A 21,259-nucleotide genomic window follows, 5' to 3' on the forward strand; every position below is an offset into this window, starting at 1 on the left:
AAACATGTCGCGTACTCAAGCAAAGTGTGTAGAGGCTGCATTGGTGGCTCTTGGTGGGCTCGTTCTCTGCTCGGCGACTTCCGATTTCTCACTTCTCACTTCAGTTTCGCTCAACGCTTTGATCAGTGATCTACAAATTAACAAGTCGCGCTCGATCATCGATCCTAGATCGTAATCAAAACGTTTTTCTAAAAGTGAGTGCGCACTTGGCGTACCAAACGCAAATAACTTTAATTTAATTTTCCACCAAATAAAAAATCAACAGGTAAAAAATTGCACAATTAAATGACTCTGCATCTGGATATTTAAACGTACTCCGTTCGAGTACTGAAATTCTACAAAGAATAATAATAACAACGTTACAGTATCATACCAGCTGGTTGATTTTATTCGCTTGTAAGTTTGTTAATATTTATTTTTATTTTATTTATTATTAACTATATATTCATATTTACAATATATTAACACCACACTATTAATAAACTGACCCTTACAATTTTTAGCGCAAAACTTCATTACGCAATTGTGTATGTATTTATATAAATAACACATAAGGCTTATTTGTTCACCAGTTTAATTAGGTAAAAAGAAAGAATCCAGTAAAAAATAAAGAAAGTGTTTCAGCGAAAGGAAAATAAGTAAAAGTCACCTGTTTTATTTTTTATTATTATTATTATTATTATTAGTTTTTAAGTTAATTTTTTTTTTAAATACAATTTAAATTGTAAATTGACATACGTAAGATTTTTTTTCCATTAATTAATTTCAAACGTAATTTTTTTTTAAATAAATGAATACGTGAATGTAATTTTTTACGTTTATTTATTTTAAAATGTTTACTTTTTTTATCAACATTTTTTTCAATAACATAATTTTTTTATTATTCAACTCGCTGTATAATTTTTTATTAATTATTTTTTGCTATCTAATAATTGAAATTGAAACCGTAAAATTTTTTTAGCTATAAAAAATTAAATAAAAAAATTAATAACAATAATAAAAATAATAGTAATAGTGTCATGTTAATCCAGAGTAAAATAGTATGATTAAATTTATCAGGTGACCTTGTATCAATTCAAATTAACGGAAAAAAATCAATAATGACTAGTTAATAATTCCTCAAACAAAAGATCAACAGACATTTAATTTATTAATTAAAAATTGTAAACAAAAACTTTTAAATGTCTATTTACCTATTCTTATCAATGACAATGTCATGCGCTACCGTATCATAGGTCAAGTAAATACCTTTGTTAGTGCAATAAAAAATAAAAAAAAAAAGTAAATAAAAGGTTACATCAGATTAACAATTTAAATTAATTATTATCAATATTTATTTAAAACAATAAATTTATGTGCATATAAATATTTAAATAATTAAAGTACAATTAATAGGTGCAAGCTGCAGTAGACATAGGATTGAACGAAGGCCGAAGCACTAACAATATGACCCACACTCTGGCATCATTGGCCCATCAACCGCTCTTAAAGTCCAAAGTCCACAACGCCACATCCTCAACACTTACTCCTATATGTACACACAAATATATGTGGATACAACACATGTCATCATTTTAATTCTCCTCTGCAATTATAATCACGATAACTGCAATAATATCTAAATTATATATATATATATATATATATATATATATATATATATATATATATATATATATATATATATATATATATATATATATATATATATATATATGTATATTTTTCTTCTTGCGATTTTTATCAAACAAAATACAGACATTAGATATCAATATGAATTAAAATATTTTTATCTAGAAATTGCGCAATTATTTTTTTTTTTTTTTACGTCTAGAATTATTTTGGGTTCAATAAGTTGATAACTTAATCAGTTTTTTTTTTTTTTTTTTTTTTTTTTTCTGTATTTTAATCATTCAGGTAAAGTCTAGACAGATGCTAGTCATGATCAAAGGTCAAAAATCTTGAGAAGAAATATATTTATTACTAATAAAATTTTTTTGTTCAGGTTAATTGAACTCTATGTCCTTAGTTGTCAATAATTTTATATTTCTTCTTTCATTTTAATTAACACTTTGTATTTTATTTTTAATCTGTAAAATTTTTTGTATTTCTTCTTTCTGTAAATTTTTAATATTTTTTTTTTTTTTTTTAGTCAAAATTTTCAAAAAATTATTGTACATGCTTTCACTTTGCAGAGTAAAAAGCAAGCATGGCAGAAGCTCACTCAGCGGTAGCCTTCAGCTTCTCAATAACCCACGAAGGATGGGACGTTAATTTCGATCGAGAAGTTCTCCATCTAGTCTGGGAATCTGGATTACGGTCATGGAAGAAAAGATTTTTTAGATTCACTGTAAGAATTATTTATTTATCAATCTTATCTTCTATTGCTTTTTAAGCAAACATTGATAACAATATTTTTATATAGAAATTTAATGACGTCGATCAATGTCAATAAATTAGTCATCGTTTTTTATCACGTGTATCTACATTAATTATATACCTGTCATAATTATTATTATTATTATTATTTTTCTCAGAACAATTTGAAGACTGGAGTTTACCCAGCGTCATTGGAAAGCTTGTGGCTGACAATAGGAATAGTTGCAGCTATCCATTTTACTGGGTTCAAGGTTCCTTATGATTTAGTTGGAAAAGTTGTCCCTTATGTGTCCGGGTAATTATTTTAATTTTATCAATTTATTTATTTAAAAAAAAAATTAATTAATAATTTTACTCAGCTCCTCGATATCAGCCCACCTGATGGCGTCAATAATAGTAGGCTTAATACTGTGGCTGGTAGTTATTTACACGCTCCGTTACTGCCTGAAGTTACTCCTGATGTACAAAGGATGGATGTACGAGGCCCGCGGTCGCGGGGGAAAAGTATCTCTAAGTACCAAATTGTGGGTCATTTTGGTTAAATTATTCTCCGGGTGGAACAAACCAATGCTTTATAGTTTCCAAGGGTCCTTACCGCGGTTGCCGTTGCCCTCGGTTGAGGAAACTACTAAAAGGGTTAACAATTTTTTTTATTTATCATTTTTTTTTGTTTGAGTATTTTAGATAAATTATTGCAGTATATACTGAGACAAAAAAATTATTTTTATAAAATTAGGAATTTTTTTAATAAAAATTTATAAATTAACTTTTTGTCACAATAATGGCAATTTTGAATAAAAATAATTTTTTTTTTTCAGTGTATATTATTAATACTTAATAATTAATTAGATTAATAATAAATTTTTACTGATATAAATTATATTTTACAGTATTTAAGAAGCGTGAGGCCATTACTAGACGACGAAAACTACGCCCGGATGGAAAAATTAGCAAAAGAATTTGAAGAAGGAATCGCTGTTAAATTGCAGCGTTACCTGATACTAAAGTCGTGGTGGTCGAGTAACTACGTGTCGGATTGGTGGGAGGAGTACGTTTATTTGCGCGGTAGATCACCAATTATGGTCAATTCTAATTTTTATGGTATTGATGCGATACTTATGCATCCAATAGACGTACAGGCTGCACGTGCTGCTAGTATTATACACTTGTGTTTACAGTACAGACGTAGTATCGAACGACAAGAATTGGAGCCGATTAAGTTACAGGGTCTAGTGCCTCTGTGCTCTTGGCAGTACGAGAGACTCTTTAATACCACGAGGATCCCCGGGATCGAGACTGACAAGATCGTCCACTACAATGACGCTAAGCACGTCGTGGTTTATCACAAAGGTCGCTATTACAAGCTGCTTATTTACTACAAAAACAGGATTCTGACTGCTTGCGAAATCGAGCAGCAGATTAACTACATCATGAACCACGACTCCGCGCCGGTTAATGGGGAGGAAAAATTAGCTGCTCTTACTGCTGCTAATCGTACTACTTGGGCTAAAGCTAGAGAGGAATATTTTTCTAAGGGTACTAACAAATTGTCTCTGGATTTAATTGAAAAATCTGCGTTTGTTGTTGCGGTTGATGATTTTCCTTATGAATTTGATTCTGTAAGTTATTTTAATTATTGGATTTATTTTTTATTTTTATAAAAATTAAATTATTATGAAAAAAAATTTAATTAAAAAATAATTTTACATGTAAAAAATTATAAATTTAATTGTTTTTTAATTTTAATTTAATAAATTAAAAATATTAAAAATTTTTCTGACTTCAATATAATAAATATTTTCAGGAACGACCAGAAAAATTAGACCAGTATGGAAGAATTTTATTACACGGTAAAGGATACGACAGATGGTTTGATAAATCATTTACTCTTTGCATCGGTACTAATGGTCGCATTGGATTCAATGCCGAGCACTCCTGGTAAGTCATAATCAAATTAAAATAAAATAAAATTTTTTTTTATACTTCCAATTTAGTTAAAAAATGTTAATTAAAATAAAATACGTAATCGGGACTGTGAAAAATCCCGAATCTTAATTACCACTTGAACTAAAATGAGCAGGGCTGACGCTGCAGTGATGTCTCATTTATGGGAGCACATAGTAGCTGAAGAAGTTGATGAGAGCATGTAAGAACCGCCGGATATTTTTTTTTTTTCTGATCTCTACTTCAGCCGTGACTCCAAATTCTTTTGCTACTGTCTCTACCTTTATAATAATTATTATTACTTTAAATTATAAAATAATTATTGTACTTATTGTAAAACTAAGCGATAGAAAATCAACAATTCTTATAAAGCTACTTAACTTAATTGTTTATGCTTGTTAGGGCCGATGCTCCTGTGATGGGTGCTATGTGGGAATACGTTATTGGCAGTGACGTATTTGAAGATGGGTAATATTCTCTTGACTATTCTTTAAATCTAAAATATAAGCAACATGTTCAACTCACTTCTTGCTGCATTGCATTGTTCATTAATTATTTTTAATTGTTTTGTTTATGTCGCTTTGATTTCATCTGACCTAACATTTAAGCGTTAACATTCATTTTATTGCTCTCATTCAATAAATGCATTCTTATTCATTTATTTGGTGCAATTATTTTAAAACAGATACAAAGATGGACATTGCGCGGGTACACCAGAATTTTCATTGACTCCTACAAGATTGCAGTGGGATCTTACTTCAGAGTGTATTGATGAAATTAATCGTGCGGCAGAGGTATTTATTACAAAATTTAATTTTTTATTAAAAATTTTTTTTTTTTTTTTTTTTTTTTTTTTTTTTTTTAAATTAAATTCTCTATTTAAAAAATCAAACAAGTGATTACAAAAACAAAAAAAAATTTAAATATATTAAAATTGCTAATCTAATGCACCAAATTAAAAATAGCCAATATAAAATTACCATATTTTTATTTTAGGATGCTCATAAATTATTAAACGACGTAGATTTGCGTATTTACGTCCATGATAACTACGGAAAAGGATTTATGAAGACATGTTCAATGTCTCCGGATGCGTATATTCAAATGGCACTCCAATTAGCATACTACCGAGACGCTGGTAAATTTAGTTTGACATACGAAGCCTCAATGACGCGGTTGTTCAGAGAAGGAAGAACAGAAACAGTCCGGCCCTGCACCATCGAGTCCGCTAATTGGGTCAAGTCAATGGAGAACGAATCAGCGAGTATCGCTGAGAGACACGAATTGCTGAAGGCAGCTGCGCTGCAGCACCAACGTGGCTACCAGGAAGCCATGTGCGGCAAAGGAATCGACAGACACTTGTTCTGTCTGTATGTCGTCTCCAAGTACCTGGAGGTCGACTCGCCCTTCTTGAAAGAAGTCCTCAGTGAACCCTGGAAGCTGTCCACCTCTCAGACTCCCCACGGACAGACTCCTAAGCTGGACTTGAAAAAGTTCCCGAAGTGTATTTCTGCTGGAGGCGGGTTTGGTCCAGTTGCTGATGATGGTTATGGTGTTTCTTATATTATTGCTGGTGAAGATCTTATATTTTTGCATATTTCCAGCAAAACTAGTTCACCAGCTACAGTGAGTTTTTTTTTTTTTTTTTAATTAAAAAATATAAATTCAATTTTTTAAAAATAATTTTCTAAACCTAGTTTATTTATTTAAAAAAATTGTCTGCTAATTTCAGTGTCATATATAATTTTTTTAATCAGATGTTTATCAATAATATAATTTTCAGGATTCATCAAGATTTGCAAAACACATAGAAAAAGCACTAGCTGATATTAAGGATCTCATGGTGTCTGTCAAGAAAAATCATCAAAAAAACGGATCAGTTAATTAACACTTCACTTTATTTAATTAATTGGTTCCATATTGTTTTATTATTATTATTATTATTTTAATTATAATTATAATTAACTATGCACAAATTGATTGAAATTAAAATCATTGTCTCTCGCAAAATAGAAATGTAAATATTCGTTAAAAATTAGATATTTCATTATTAGTTTTTAAAATTTATCCTCGAAATTGTATTAAAAATTTTTATTTATTTAGTAATTACTTGCGAGAGACATACTCAATCACTGAGCAACCTATCAATGCAAAAAAAACAATAATTTAGATTTATATATATATAAATACAATATTTTATATACTAAAGTTTTGGAGCTTATAAAGTATGTTAACAAAAATTAAATAAATTGTTATGAATATACATATATTTACACATATATCTATATATATTTTTGAATATATATAATATATTAATTGGTGACTGGTTAAAAATGAAATTATTTAATTGCATATATAATTATATATGTCTTTGTATATATATTATTGAAATTAACAATTTGTTATTTTATCTTTTTTATAGAAAAAATAAATTTAGATTAAATGTTTTTTAAGCTTGCCTTATTTTTATTAATTTTTTTTACGTGACTTTGAACTGTCCCGGTCCTTGCTCTCTTTGTGACGGTGTTTATTTGATATTATTGCATTACGCAGTGTGGAATGCAGGAATCGTTTATTAATTGTTTCTCTAGGCTTCACCCATCCACTTGGACCCACCACTTCGGCTCTTCTTGCTCCTATTTTAGCTTCTTCAATTAATGCTTCTGCAGCTAATCTGGACAATTATTTTATTTATTTTTAATATCACGTAAATATATTAATTATTTGTGTCAAGTAAATTAAATTTTTAATTAAAAAAAAAAAAAAATAAAACTGAAATCAGCTGACTATTTTTTTATTTTTTTTAATAAATAATTTGCTCCAAAAAACAATATTAAAAATATTTTTAAAAATTTCCACTGATTATTTTTTTTAATTTCTACATGTCAAATTTTTTTCATTTAATTTTTTCTTTTAATAATTTAATTTTTTAAAATTTCTAAATGTCAATTTTTTTTTGCTATAATTTATTTGTTAAAAAAAATTTTGAATATCAGTTAACATTAGAGTCATCAATATTAAATGCAATTATTAAATAATATTAATTATAATAATAATTATTATTATTATTAAATTAAATATTGATTGTAAAAAAAATAAATGTCAAACATTTGCTGTTTATAAAACTCTACAATAAAGTAATTAAATTAAAATAAAAACAAAAAAAATTATGTCAACACTCATAAATACCTGTTCAATGTTTCTTCATCCATTTTTAATAATTAATTATTACAATAATTACTTTTTGTTTGCAATTGTTTGTCGAACTTACTGTCTCTGTTTGTGTAACTCTTGTTTATTTATAAATTTTGACAGGTGCTGCCTTTCTTACCAACAACAGCTGTTTCTTAAAATAATTAAGCAAGGTGGCGCTTCAGTAGTCTTCTAAATTCTTACCGACATCACTGACTTACCTTCACTGCTATAGGAACGTCAAATAAAAAAAAGGCGAGCCTCTACAACTAACTTCAAGCCCTTGTGTGATTCTAGCCTCGTGTTTGTAAGTTTTATTTTACTCTGATAATTTTTTACAATTAAATTTAATGAACTAAAAAAAAAAATACTAATCTATAAAATAATTAATTTCAGAACCAAAGTCTGAAGTTTAAATCATTCTTAGCTGATATTAATATATATTTACCTGCACTATGAAGAATACAATGAGCAACGACGCTAAATACGGAGGTAGCCACAAAAAGGCTTTCCAGGATAAAAGTAAACCCGCTGATATTCGGATTAGTAACATTCTGGCCGCTAAAGGTATTTATTTTTTATTTATTTGTTGCAATTTGTGTCCGAACTGTCGTGAAGAGAAACATTACCTTATTTGGTTATAATACCGGTTTTGGTATACTCCATTTTTTTTTTTTTTTTTAAATCAACTAATAATTTATGAATTAATTAATTAATAAATAAATTTTTTTTTTTTTCAGCTCTTTGTGATGCTATTCGCACCAGTTTGGGCCCTCGTGGAATGGACAAAATGGTAAATAATTATTTTACTTATTAAAAAAATTAATTAAAAATTTTTTTGTCAGTCACATTATAGTCAATTTATATTTTTTTATTTTATTTAATGCAATCCTTGATTGTGGTAATTAATTATTTTATTTATAATAATTTTATTAGATCCAAGCCGCAAATGGTGAAGTGACAATTACAAATGACGGAGCTACTATTTTAAAAGAAATGAATGTTATTCATCCAGCAGCAAAAATGGTAATTTATTTTTTATAATTATTAATTTTTTTAATAAAAATTAAAAATGCATTTTTTAAAAATAATTTTTAAATAATTGATAAAAAATGTAATAACTAATAAAAATAATTTAGTTGGTAGAATTATCCCGAGCGCAAGACACCGAAGCCGGAGACGGAACAACAAGTGTGGTAGTAATTGCCGGAGCTCTGCTGGAAGCAGTGGATCGTCTCCTCCACAAAGGGATCCACCCAACGTTAATAAGCGACGCGTTCCAAAAAGCCGCCGCAAAAGCGGTGGAGATCCTCAGCTGGACCATGTCGATCCCAGTGGACCTGGCAGACAAAGAGTCTTTGATCAAGGCAGCAGCAACTTCACTAAACTCCAAGGTGGTGTTCCAGCAATCGAGCATCCTGGCACCTCTGGCAGTAACTGCGGTTCTAAAAATCACAGAGCCCGGAAAGGAGCAAGCCACTGACTTGAAGGACATCCACGTGATCAAGAAGCTCGGTGGAACAGTGGAAGACACTGAATTGATCGAAGGACTGGTCTTCACTCAGAAGTCCTGCAACGTGAACGGACCCAAGAAAATTGAGAAAGCCAAGATCGGGTTGATCCAGTTCTGCATCTCTCCCCCGAAGACTGACATGGACCACAGTGTCATCGTCTCGGATTACTCTGCGATGGACCGTATTTTGAAGGAAGAGAGGACCTACATCCTGAACATTGTCAAGCAGATCAAGAAGTCTGGGTGCAATGTCCTCCTGGTCCAGAAGTCGATCCTCCGGGACGCGATCAGCGACCTGGCGATCCACTTTTTGGACAAAATAAAGGTCATGGTGATCAAGGACATCGAGCGGGAGGACATTTCTTTCATTTGCAAGACCCTCGGCTGCAGACCAATCGCTTCCTTGGACCACTTCACCGCCGAGAACCTGGTGAACGCGGAGCTCTGCGAGGAAGTCCAGACTGGCAACTCGAAGTTCGTCAAAATCACCGGGATCCAGAACCCCGGGCGCACTATCACTGTCTTGGTTCGCGGAAGCAACAAGCTTGTCCTCGAAGAAGCTGCCAGGTCTCTTCACGACGCTCTTTGTGTCATCAGGTGTCTCGTTAAAGAAAAAGCACTGATTGCTGGAGGCGGTGCTCCTGAGATCGAACTCGCCCTCAAGTTATCCGCTTACGCACAAACTCTTGGAGGAGTTGACGCTTACTGTGTCAAAGCCTTCGCTGACGCTCTGGAAATCATTCCCTCCACCCTCGCTGAAAACGCTGGGCTCAATCCTATTGCTACTGTCACTGAGCTGCGCAATCGACATGCCAATGGGGAAATCACTGCGGGAATTAATGTACGCAAGGGAATGATTACTAACATTCTTGAGGAGAATGTCGTTCAGCCCTTATTGGTTTCTACAAGTGCTATCACTCTTGCTTCGGAAACTGTTCGTAGTATTCTTAAAATTGATGACATTATCAACACCATGCAGTAATTTTTCTTTTTTTTCTTTTTTTTTTTTTTATAAAAACACCTTCTTTGAGAGATTATAATTATTGACCAAGGTTGACAGTTGTCATTTTTATTATTATTAGTAATTACTAAGAGTACATTTTTATAAATATATTTTTAAAATTGTAAGATTACTTTGGTCAGTATAAAAAATTTTTTTTCAATTAAATATATGCATTTAATTACACGCTTGAAACACTTTTAGAGTTTAGAATTATTTACTTTTTTAATAAATCTAAAAATATTTATATTTTTTCAATTGAAAAAATTCTGAATAAAAAAAATGCAAACAAAATTTCTATTTATTTAAATTTGACAACTAATTAATAAAAACTTTTATTAATTTTAAAATTAATAAATAAACATACGAAATATTAATAAAATTAGATTTATTAAAAAAGTTAAAAAAGAGAGCCTTAAAACAAAAATATTTGCTTAAACTAGAAAAAAGTTTTTCTACATTCTAATAAAATTAATAAAATTTTAACAATAGTTCCAATAAATTTATTAAAAAATAATTTTACAAGTTTTGATTTTTTAAAAATTATCTATAAATTGTAATTTGTAATTTCGTATACATTAATAATAATAAAAATAAAAACATAGAAATAGTTTAGAATTTATTGTAGACAGTCTTTGTACGGAATATTGTAAAATGAGTGTGCGTAATCACGGTCCATTTTAACCAAAATCTCATGTTTAAAAATAAGTGAGCATTAGCGGAAAAAATTTTAGACATTCTTGACCTTCCTCAACAATTTAAAAATAATAAAAAAAAGTCTCAACAAGCCCCAGAAGATCTTAAAAAAAATGGACCAGTATCTTAAGTACTGATTGTTTGGCTGAGTGATGTAAAATTAAACAGAAAAAAAAAAATCACCATCTTGGATTAATAGGATGGAAGGTCCATTGATTATAAGTATTCTCATAATCACAAGGCATTAGAGAAAGATGATTAGTCTGAGGATGGAGCGCGATGCACTTCTTGTGAACCTTATGCAAAAGACTTTTAGTCTTCTCGTCATACTCCCAGGGTCCATCAACAGTGCCGAGTCTGCAGAAGGAGAATTTGATTCCTTGATTGTCAGCTTCAACGCACCTCTCACCGACGCCCATTTGCCCCTGCGAGTTCAGCCTAATGAGCTGATTATTCCCAAAGCCATGACAGTGAGAAGTGGCCATCAAACTAGGCGGGCTGTGGCCCATAGTGTCCAAGCAGGCGGTGGTGGCGACGTTCCTGAGCTCTCCCCAGTGTATATTCGGCGGAAGCTCCGGGAATTTATCCAGAACATCGTAGGCAATATTGTCCATGAACCACTGGAAGCTCTTACACTTTTTCCTCTCTTTAAATTTAAGCTGCTCGGTGATGTCTCCATGGTCCAGGAGTCTCGCGAGGGGTTCGCGAGTGTAGAAGAACTCCTTGTGCTTTTCATCAAACCAGGTCTCGATGACCCGCTTGTAGTTGATCGTGATGAGCGGGCCTTTCTTCTTGTCCGCGAGTTTTCCGAAAGTGTAGGGCATGAACCCGCGGTAGACGTGGCCCACGTGGGAGCAGGGCACCCAGAGGATGCTACCGCCACACTGCCAGATCTTGAAGGAGAGCTCGAAGTTTTCTCCGCCCCAGACCAGGAGACCTTCATCGTAGCCGCCTAGAGACAGGAAATATTTGCGATTTATCGCGAAAAGCCCTCCGGCGTGGGTGGGAGACCTGTAATAAAAAATTACATTTTGATAAAATTTTGAAAAGTGGATAAAAAAATTTTTTTTGCATACACTTTTTTGGCTCGAAGACAAAAAAATTTTTAAGCTACTCGAAAAGAACAAGATGACACTGGATATCATCCCAGATTATACTCAGTGATATCTGGATTATACTCATTGTAATTTGGATTATACTAGCTACTATCTAAAAATTTTTTTTTCACTCAGTATAATCTGGGATGATATCAAGAATTATAAGCATCGTATAACCTGTAAGGCATGCTGGAGTACTCTCTGCGCTTGCTCTCACGTCTGGGAAGCTCGTTTTCTTTATAAAGCATCCCCCACTCGAAGATCCCGCGGTACAAGTGGCCTTCCTGGTAGACAGACCGGTACTCGAAGGTCTTGTGATCGACTCCGTCGATTATCGGAACTGTCATAACGGTCCGGTCGACGGCAATTGGAGCCAGCAAGGGTGGCAACCAATTTATGTTCGCTTCGCAGTGCGCGTCCAGGAAGACGATCACCTCCCCTCGGGCTTCCCGAGCTCCGCGGGACCTGGTGCGGATTAAGCCTTGACGCTCCTCGTTTCGGAGCAGGCGGACCTTGCCGTTCCACCTGTCGATGTAGGCTTCCAGTTCGACCTTCAGGTTCTCCTTGTCGGAGTAGTCGTCCACCAGCAGGATTTCTTCGAGGAATTCCGGGGGAGTGCGGTTGATCACGCTGTGCACTGTTCGCATCAACACGGACCACCCCTCGTTGTGGAAGACGATTATCACACTCGTGGACGGAAGCTTCTTTGGGTAATCCCAGTGCTTGCACTCCTCCGGGCGCAAATCTGGGATTGTACGGTCTAGAGATATCTCGTCGGAACAGATCATGTTCATTCCGTAATCGGATTCTGATTGCTGCACGTCGTTCTGCTGGTCGTCGCGCAACACATGCGGCTTGCCTCCTTCACCTGGACCGCTTCGCTGTTCTAGGTTTTGAGGCTCGAAGTTTCCTGGACCTTCTACTAAGACTGGGACCTGGAAAAAATTTTTTTTAGAAAGAAAAAAATTTTTTAAGGTTGTTGAATTTTATTTAAAATTTTTTTTGATGATTAATAAATAAAATTTTCATAAATTATTTTATGCAAAAATATTTAAAACTTAAAAAATATTATCACAAATTGCAATTGGGTAATTTTGTCTACATTTCATCATGGAAAATATTTTTCTAGTCATTTTTTTAATCTTATCTGTAGTGATAAAAATTTTATTTAAGAATTACCATTTAATTCTAATAAAGAGTTCTTAGATAAATATGTTAAAATATAATGATACTGAAAATTGATAGAATTAATAGACTTAATAATTTTTTTTTTTATAAATAAATTATTGCAGAAAAAAAAAATAGTTAATCAACAAATTGAAAAAATGAATTATTTCAATTTTAATTTACTCATTCAGCTACTCGTTAAATTCGCTGACAGAAAAATAAATTAATTGCTTACTCACATTGAGACTTCTACCATAATCATCATTCATAATAGAATAAGTAGCATAAAACATCAGCAGTCCCAGTATAACAACAGTAATAAGCCTGGCATTTCTCCTGAGCTGTATGACCCTCATCTTCAGAGTTGACTGACAATAAAATTAATTACCAAGCAATTAAAGGCTCCCAATGCAACCTGTCAAATCAAAAACAATTTATTTAATAAAATTACAATTACAAAAATAATTTTTTTGTTAATAATTATTATAAATAATTTACCTTCACTCCATTTTGACATTTAATTAAGTACCTTAATTAAAACTTGTCCAACTTTTTGGAATAAACAATAACCGGTATTTATTATCAGTGTTTATGTGTTTAAATATTTATTTCAATATATACTTATACATAAACGTCAAAGTAAATTTATAAAAATATCAGATTTGTCAACGTGTCGATATTTCACTACCGCTCTCTTTTCAGGTCATCTGACTTCTGACTGTGATATAAAATACGTACAATTAATATGAGTTTATATAAAGGTGTGTGTTCTTAACTTACTATAGCTGTATCAATTTATATCCAGGTATAATTACGTACCTTGTATGTGTGTACTTATTAATATTATATCCCCGACTTACACACACGATGATAAAATGATACTGAAGTTAGCTGACAACTGTCAATTTTTTAAATTCTCACAACAAATAAATTACAACACTAAAAGTGCTTCTAAAAATTTTCACTGCTAATTTTCTTGAATTTTTACATGTGAAATTTTTTTAATAATAATTTAATTGTTATAAAATTCTAAAAAAAATTTTTAACGTCTGTCAACTTGAGTGTTATTAAAATAATACTGAAGTTAACTGACATATGATTTTTATAATTTAATTCAACGAGTAAATTATAAAAAAAAAAAAAAAAAAAAAAAAATTTATAATAATTTCTACTTTTAAAAATATCAAAAATTAATTGTTGTAATTTTTATGACAATAAAGTTAGCCGACATTTTTAATTTTTTTTTTCAGTTTATTAAATTAAAGCTAAAAAATATTTTCAAAAAATTGTACTTACAGTTTTTTAAGTTTTTCACAAGTGAAAATTTTTTTTGTTATTTTTTTAATAAAAAAAAAGTTCTAAAAATTATTAGATGTCGGCTAAATGAATGACATTAAAGTTAGCTGTCACTTGACAATTTTTTTAATTATGATTAACAAATAAATTTGCTCCAAAAAATTATTTTTAAAAAATTGCATTTGTATTTTTTTTTAATTTCTAAACGTTAATTTTTTTTTGTTATAATTAAAGTAAATTTATAATAAGTAAATTTTCATGCAAAATTAATTTTTATAAAAATGACAGCTGTCAATTAACTTCAGTCTGATGTTGATAAATTGAAACTAACTTTTAGAATCTGATGACAGCCAACTTCACAGCGCAGCGGTAATAAACCCTCAAACGCGCATAGTTTCAGGTCATAGAAAAAAAAAAAATTAAATCCAAAGTAAAGTCGAGAAGAAGCCGAAGCTGGGTCTCTATTTTATTGCTATCAAGAGGCAGGGGCACTTGTGTCGAATTCTGTATTTATAAACAATTTACTCGTTATATTTACATTTATTTATACTTTTTAGCAATATTATTTAGTACATAATCCTCCTATCAACAATTACAGTCAGCTACACTTGCCGCAGCAACTATAATTTATATTAATGGGAAGAGTTTGTTTTGTTGGTTATGTTTGTCGTTTGAAATTTTTATTTAGTTAATAATTAATTGGTAAGTTTATTTATTTTTATTTTATTTAATTGTCAGCTGTTATTTTTGACAAGCGGCTTTTTTTCACAGATTTTTTTAACACCAAACCTCGAAGATGGTGCGCTCTTGTTCACTGAGAAATTGCAATAATTCAGTGAGACAAAAGTACCGATTTTTTTTATTACCATCAGTTAAAAAAGTTGCTAAAAGAGCTGCGTGGTTGCAACAATGTGATTATTTATTAACAGAACCACTTCCTACTAGTGGTAATTCAATATCTCTCTGTGAAGTAAGTTCTTTTGCGGTATTTAGATTTATTATCATTTTCATTAATAATTAGTAATTATTTCGTGACGGTACATTTATATAAAAGACAACTGATGCTTCTTTCAAAATAATCACAACCTATATTTCATTTTATATGTATATTATACAGTACCATGTATTTGAAAATAAGTTTATGGTTATACTCATTTAGAGTTTTTTTTTTTTTTTTTTATTTTATTTAAATAAGTACAATTGATTAAATTTATACGCCGGTAGATTTTTTAAATTGTGGGTTCGTTTTTTTTATCAATACGTCAAAGTTATTTATTTTATTCAGTGTGTGTTAAAATAAATTTATATTAAAGTGGATTCTAAAGTAACATGTATCAGATTTTTTTTTTTTTTTTTATTTAAAAATTTTTTTATAAAGTATTAAAATTTTAATTTTTTTTTATTGAAAATTGATAAAAATTAATTTAGCAGATAATTTATAATTTTCGTAACAAATAAATTATGACAAAAAAAAATTTTTAAATTGACATTTAAAAATTTAAAAAAAGTAATTTTTGTGAAAAAAATTTGTTTGCTAAATAAATTAAAAAAAATTTTGAATTACAGGGTCACTTTGAACCAGACCAATTTGTAGAATACGGACCAAGCGTGCGTACAATTTTAAAACCAACTGCAATCCCAACAATTTTTACCAAAAACCCTCCACGAGTGAGCGACGCGGTGGAATTGTGGTACGAGCGTGAATACAAGCACAACAACACACTGTCATTATTGAATGACCTAACAGACGATTCTATAATCTACAACAATGACAATCAGGACAACGAGGTTGAGCTGCTGGAGGAGCTGAACGACGACAATGGTTTCGAGTATGTAGACGTCGAAGACACTCCACCTAAGCGAGTGAAATTAATACGCATTCAGAGGAACAAAATGCAGATCGCGACGCCGCAGGGTATTAAAATAATTTCGGCTTCATGCAAGACGCAGCTGAACAACATCAACATGGCAGAGCACACTCAGGTCGAGCACTTCGAGGAGGGTCTTTCGCCGCCCTCGAGCAACGAAATGGAGAACGTCGACGACAACTCGAGCTCCTTCGTCACGATGGGCGGCAAGAGGTACTGCTTGGACGTCGACAACAAGCAGGTCGCTTTTAAAGTCTCCGGGGACGGATCTCTGGGTCTCGAGTCACTAGAGTCCGAGCACGACCAGGCTGAGTATGACCATCACTCAGAGAATTACAACCAAGAGTCAGGAAATTATAATTATATTGAAAGCGGTAACTCTAATTTTAATTCTACTTACAATTGTTACTCCAATAAGAGGAAGGTCGCAAATTCGACGTTTAAAAAACAACACAAGTATGAAATTACTCCGGTGTTTATCAAAAAGGAGATCGTTGACGACGAGATTGACGACAAGTCCAGGCTCAGAGATATCATGCACTTTAATATCTCGCAAACTGAAAGTCTGGAGTCTAATGAGGCGCATGAAGAGTCTGCTAATGAGGACTTTGATCCAGCTTTGTTGAAAAATTTAAAAACTGTTGATCATTTTGATAATGATAACGATGATGAAAATGATAATGGGAATTATATTATTAATGATGAGGATCAATTGCATGATGATCAATCTCAAGACCTGGATAATGATATTGATTATTCTCAGCTGATAATGAGTGCTTCTGATTTGCAAAAGAGAGTCAATGAGCTGGAAATTGAAAAAGATAGTATTATTAAAAAGGTAATTTTTTTTGTCGGTAATAACTTGTTGAATTACACTGTAATCTCTTAACTATTAACGTTTTTAAAGATATAAGCTCATCCCGATGTTACACTCATCAAGAGCTTTCATTTGAGTACCCACCACATACATTTTTAATATATTATATATAAATATATAAAATATATGAAAAATTGATGTGTGTACTCAAATGAAAGGTCTTGATGAGTGTAATATCGCGATGAGCTTATATCTTTAAAAATTATTTTATATTTTTCAGTACCGACGATTAGAATTAAAAATGGAAACATTTCAAAACAACCTCCGAACATTTTTAAACGAGGACCAAATAAAACTCCTACAGTCTCAATCTCCGTCAATGAACACGACATCCTGGTCAGCAGAAACGTTGAAAAAGAGCGCTAAGATCCGTTGCATCGTCGGTCCAAGAGCTTACGAGTATTTACGTTCACAGGAGCACTACCCACTGCCGTCATTCCGAACTCTGTATCGTCACCGTGAAATTTCACGAATAAACGACTACACCGACGAAATGATCCAGGAGCACATGAACGCGACGATAAATCGAGTCGCGATGGTCGCCGAGGAGTCCGAGGTTTCCGACGCCGATGAAGATATTGACGGCGATGTAGACTCGGAAATCCTGGATGTCCCTCGCATTAAGCAAGAAACCGCTGCTCAAAGGCCCCAACCTGAAACAGTAATTGAACATGACGCGTTAGTTGAAAATAATTCAGAGCCCGAGCATATTGATTTCGATGCGCTAGATCCCGAAATTGAGGAAGACGAGAAACTGGAGCAGGAAGAAATAGATGAAATCGAATACGAGTCAAGTACAAGAAATATAGTACAAGATATTTTAATGAATATTGATGATGATATCGTACTGCCATACGAATATATTGCGGCCATCGACGAGGTTCGGTACGTTCCGGAAAAAACATCCACGTGAAGACTGTTTTTTCAAATGAAAATAAAATTAAAAATTAATGTAGTTGTAAATATAAGTTACTATTATAAGTGTATTAGTTATTAAGTTAAAAGGTTGAATGTATTTTATATAATAGTTGTGTAAAATAATTAGCGCTATTTTTTTATTTGTAATTTCTAAAAAATTCCCTGGTATTTAATTCATTTTGAGTACCATAATTATATTATTAATAAATAAAATTATTTGATAATAAAATTACTATTATTATTATTATTATTATTTTATATTATTAATGATTGCATGAAACTAAAATTAAAAAAACATTAAAAATGTTTTTATAATTTTATGACAAATAAATAATTATAAAAAAAATTTTTTTGGAATTAATTTGTTATAAAAATAAAAAAAATTGAAAGTTGTTACCTTCTTCAGTATGGTAACAATTGCTCGAAATTTAAATAAGGAAAAAAATTCCAAACATAACAACTAATTTAGCACCACAAATAAATTTTGTTGTTAAAACAATGAGTCTAATCGATGCTTGAAGACCTAAAAAAAAAGTAAGTAAATTACAAAAAGTAAAAATAAATTGTTTAGTTATCTGTACACACACACTGTCTGTAGTTTCTTCTAGAATTGAAGAAAACTCCGACTTTAAAAATAAAAACAGCTGCGTAAAAGTTTGCAGTTTGTAAACGCAGAAGATAATTACTTTAAAAACTAAAAGTTTTATAAAATTTGTAGATAGTTTCTCAGCAATTGAAGTAATGGACGGTATAGCTGACATATACCCTGTCCTATAGATAAAAACTTTACTTTGGAGACAGACGGGAGTGTTTTTCATCATTCAAACCTGAAATTTAAAACAGAGAAGATATGGAAAGTGTAAGTGAGGCGACAGTTGAATTTGTTTTAAAAGTAACAATTGATAAATATTTCGCAGGATCGGAAAAGGTTGCAAGAGGGGTTCAAAATATATACGTGGACTAAAATAACAACCAGGTCGATAGGTCTGTGGCCACTAACTCCAAATCACTATTTATTTGACGTATGTATATTTTATTTAACTGTTATAATGCTCCTGCAATGTACATACCTTTACAAGTCTCTTAAAGATGTTGACAAATTCATTGATATTCTGACGGAAAACATCGCGTTTGTTTATATTTATATGACTATGGTGATGCTGAGAGTGAATAATCGGCAACTTGGCCGGGTAATAGTTCAAGTAGTCACAGATTACAACATAAATGACTTCAGAGATTCTGATGAAATTGATGTGTTTATGCAGTTTATCAATAGAGCTCGGCTTTTAATGAAAGGATTAATTATTTACTATGGAACGATTGAAGTCCTTTGGTACCTTTTACCATTAATGGATTTTTGTAAGTACATTTGTGATACTGAAGTCAGCTGACATACCTTACCCCTTACAATTTTTTATAACAATTTAAATGACACTAAAGTTATATTAAAAAAGAACTAAAAAGTATTTTTTTTTTTTTTTTAAATTACACTTATAGTATTTCAATTTTTTCACTAATGAAAATTTTTTTTTTAATTTTTTTGTCACAATTTCTTCAATAAAAGATAATTATTAAAATTTTCACATGTTGGCTATCTTAATTTTCATGAATAATTCCATTTTTAGAAGACACTTGTCTCAAAAATTTATTATTGTAATTTTTTGAATAATTTTTTCTTTGTAGTAATTTATTTGTTGTGAAAATCACAAAAATGAAAGCTGTCAGCTAACTTCAGTTTCATAAATTAAAAAAATTAACAACTGTCAGCTAACTTCAGGTTAATTAATTTAATTATTATAATATAGTACAAAAATTTTTAAAAATGTCACAAGTCAGCTGATTTTAATATCATGTAAATTTATGAGTACAAAAAAACAAGATAACTTTTGTAAATAATTTTTTAATTTCTTCGTCTGTTTCATGAAAAGCCATAAAATGTATATATGACAGCTATTAATATTATTTTTTTTCATTTTTTTAGCGGATAATATGATGGACGAAAACAACAAAACAATGTTTGTTCTGCCATATGAAGTATGGCTGTTTTATGAAATAGATTCTAAACCAAGTTATTACTTTACTTACTTATTACTTCTCCCGGTACCTTTCATTGTTTTGGTGGCCAATATGGCGACAGATTGCTGCCTAATTTTCTTGGTGTTCTACATTAGTGGAAAGATGGCGGTACTAACAATGAGGATCGACGCGCTTAAAAATCACCCGCATAACTGCAGAAACGAACTCGGAAAAATAATTGCCGAGCATGGAAAATTATTGGGGTGAATAATAATTATTATAATTAAAATTTAATATTTTTTTTATACTAAATACTTGTAATATTTGTTTAAGAATGGGTGATGAGGTTAGAAACGCTTATAGTCTTCTTTTATTGGTTTATTTCTTAGTCGTGAATTTCATATTATGCATTCTTGGCTATCAAATATTAATAGTAAGCATATTTATGTTTTTTGTTAGTTAAATTTTATTAATGTGAAAAATAATTTAACAGAGTTTCATGACTAATAATATGGTTGAAGTGGTTCAATATATAATATATTTTATTGAAATATACTTTATGTTGGGTCTTTATTGTATGATAAGTGAACATCTTACTTCTGAGGTAATTATACATTGCATAAATTTAAAAATAATAATAATTAAATTTTTTTTTATTTATTAACGTAGAGCCTGAAATGCGGGGAAGCATTTTATCAATGCCATTGGTACAACTTTCCTGTAGATTGCAGCAAAAATATTATCCTCAGTATTGCAAGATCTCAAAAACCTTTGGGACTAAAAGCTGGTAAATTTACGACCTTCAGCAGCGTTACATTGACGGATGTAAGTTGATAATTTATGACATTGAAGTTGACAGACATTAAAAATTTTTTTAGAATTTTTTAGTAATTAAATTATTATAAAAAAATAATTTAATTAAAAAATTCCACATATGAATATTAATAAAAATTATAAGTTATAAATAAAATTATTAATATAAAATAAAATTTATTTTTGACAGGTTTCAAAAACAGCTGCCGGATATTTATCAGTTCTTCGGAACTTTATGATTGTTGATGATTAAATCTGTCACTTTAGTGCTTCTTGAAAAATTGTTATCTGCATATTAAATATATTTATGAAATGTTGATAATATTTAAGATTTAGTTGTAAATATTTATTAATAAAACGCACTGATTAAATTTTAAGAATCTCATAATATAAAAATTAAATTTAAATATTATGATAATATAATTAATAAATAAAATTATGTTATATAATTTATTTATTTATTAAATCAAATATTACACACAT

General features: G+C 30.8%; 7 protein-coding genes across 11 annotated transcripts; 5 read left to right on the plus strand and 2 right to left on the minus strand.

Moving 5' to 3' along the window:
* Window positions 1-108: 108 nt before the first annotated feature.
* Whd (carnitine O-palmitoyltransferase whd) lies at window positions 109-6,586 on the plus strand. 4 transcript variants are annotated; one of them, XM_074245002.1, is made up of 11 exons: window positions 109-396; window positions 2,196-2,350; window positions 2,538-2,674; window positions 2,739-3,015; window positions 3,270-3,998; window positions 4,184-4,317; window positions 4,460-4,525; window positions 4,726-4,791; window positions 5,009-5,117; window positions 5,320-5,949; window positions 6,107-6,586. In XM_074245002.1, exons 2-11 carry the CDS (start codon window positions 2,210-2,212, stop codon window positions 6,209-6,211), a joined length of 2,394 nt encoding a protein of 797 aa, XP_074101103.1. In that variant the 5' UTR covers window positions 109-396; window positions 2,196-2,209; the 3' UTR covers window positions 6,212-6,586. The 4 variants fall into 4 exon arrangements, with proteins under 4 accessions (XP_074101103.1, XP_074101101.1, XP_074101100.1 ...); XM_074245000.1 differs by lacking the exon at window positions 4,460-4,525 and adding an exon at window positions 1,396-1,534 and having other exon boundaries at window positions 110-396; XM_074244999.1 differs by lacking the exon at window positions 4,460-4,525 and having other exon boundaries at window positions 110-396.
* Window positions 6,587-6,726: 140 nt separating this feature from the next.
* On the minus strand, window positions 6,727-7,800 carry LOC141528784 (protein POLR1D). The gene is made up of 3 exons (XM_074245012.1): window positions 7,737-7,800; window positions 7,513-7,669; window positions 6,727-6,997 (listed from the first exon to the last, which is right to left on the minus strand). Exons 2-3 carry the CDS (start codon window positions 7,533-7,535, stop codon window positions 6,793-6,795), a joined length of 228 nt encoding a protein of 75 aa, XP_074101113.1. The 5' UTR covers window positions 7,536-7,669; window positions 7,737-7,800; the 3' UTR covers window positions 6,727-6,792.
* On the plus strand, window positions 7,685-10,038 carry Cct4 (chaperonin containing TCP1 subunit 4). The gene is made up of 5 exons (XM_074245011.1): window positions 7,685-7,822; window positions 7,912-8,082; window positions 8,256-8,308; window positions 8,452-8,541; window positions 8,655-10,038. The coding sequence occupies exons 2-5, from the start codon at window positions 7,971-7,973 to the stop codon at window positions 10,008-10,010; spliced, it is 1,611 nt and encodes a 536-aa protein (XP_074101112.1). The 5' UTR covers window positions 7,685-7,822; window positions 7,912-7,970; the 3' UTR covers window positions 10,011-10,038.
* Window positions 10,039-10,508: 470 nt separating this feature from the next.
* On the minus strand, window positions 10,509-13,953 carry Pgant7 (N-acetylgalactosaminyltransferase 7). Its single transcript, XM_074245010.1, has 5 exons — window positions 13,808-13,953; window positions 13,487-13,706; window positions 13,228-13,403; window positions 11,999-12,756; window positions 10,509-11,735 (listed from the first exon to the last, which is right to left on the minus strand). The coding sequence occupies exons 3-5, from the start codon at window positions 13,342-13,344 to the stop codon at window positions 10,904-10,906; spliced, it is 1,707 nt and encodes a 568-aa protein (XP_074101111.1). The 5' UTR covers window positions 13,345-13,403; window positions 13,487-13,706; window positions 13,808-13,953; the 3' UTR covers window positions 10,509-10,903.
* A 784-nt stretch (window positions 13,954-14,737) lies between these two features.
* On the plus strand, window positions 14,738-18,176 carry LOC141528778 (uncharacterized). Its single transcript, XM_074245004.1, has 4 exons — window positions 14,738-14,986; window positions 15,056-15,254; window positions 15,851-16,990; window positions 17,250-18,176. The coding sequence occupies exons 2-4, from the start codon at window positions 15,081-15,083 to the stop codon at window positions 17,940-17,942; spliced, it is 2,007 nt and encodes a 668-aa protein (XP_074101105.1). The 5' UTR covers window positions 14,738-14,986; window positions 15,056-15,080; the 3' UTR covers window positions 17,943-18,176.
* A 367-nt stretch (window positions 18,177-18,543) lies between these two features.
* On the plus strand, window positions 18,544-19,835 carry LOC141528756 (uncharacterized). Its single transcript, XM_074244970.1, has 2 exons — window positions 18,544-18,806; window positions 18,865-19,835. The coding sequence occupies exons 1-2, from the start codon at window positions 18,798-18,800 to the stop codon at window positions 19,336-19,338; spliced, it is 483 nt and encodes a 160-aa protein (XP_074101071.1). The 5' UTR covers window positions 18,544-18,797; the 3' UTR covers window positions 19,339-19,835.
* On the plus strand, window positions 18,951-21,155 carry LOC141528755 (odorant receptor 45b-like). 2 transcript variants are annotated; one of them, XM_074244968.1, is made up of 6 exons: window positions 18,951-18,969; window positions 19,929-20,226; window positions 20,297-20,396; window positions 20,457-20,567; window positions 20,633-20,788; window positions 20,967-21,155. In XM_074244968.1, the coding sequence occupies exons 2-6, from the start codon at window positions 19,937-19,939 to the stop codon at window positions 21,027-21,029; spliced, it is 720 nt and encodes a 239-aa protein (XP_074101069.1). In that variant the 5' UTR covers window positions 18,951-18,969; window positions 19,929-19,936; the 3' UTR covers window positions 21,030-21,155. The 2 variants fall into 2 exon arrangements, with proteins under 2 accessions (XP_074101069.1, XP_074101070.1); XM_074244969.1 differs by lacking the exon at window positions 18,951-18,969 and having other exon boundaries at window positions 20,156-20,309.
* Window positions 21,156-21,259: the final 104 nt, after the last annotated feature.

The sequence above is a fragment of the Cotesia typhae genome, unplaced genomic scaffold (assembly GCF_013202065.1).
Source record: "Cotesia typhae breed Kobodo isofemale line unplaced genomic scaffold, CoteBio_Ctyphae contig_44, whole genome shotgun sequence".
Lineage (NCBI taxonomy): Eukaryota > Metazoa > Arthropoda > Insecta > Hymenoptera > Braconidae > Cotesia > Cotesia typhae.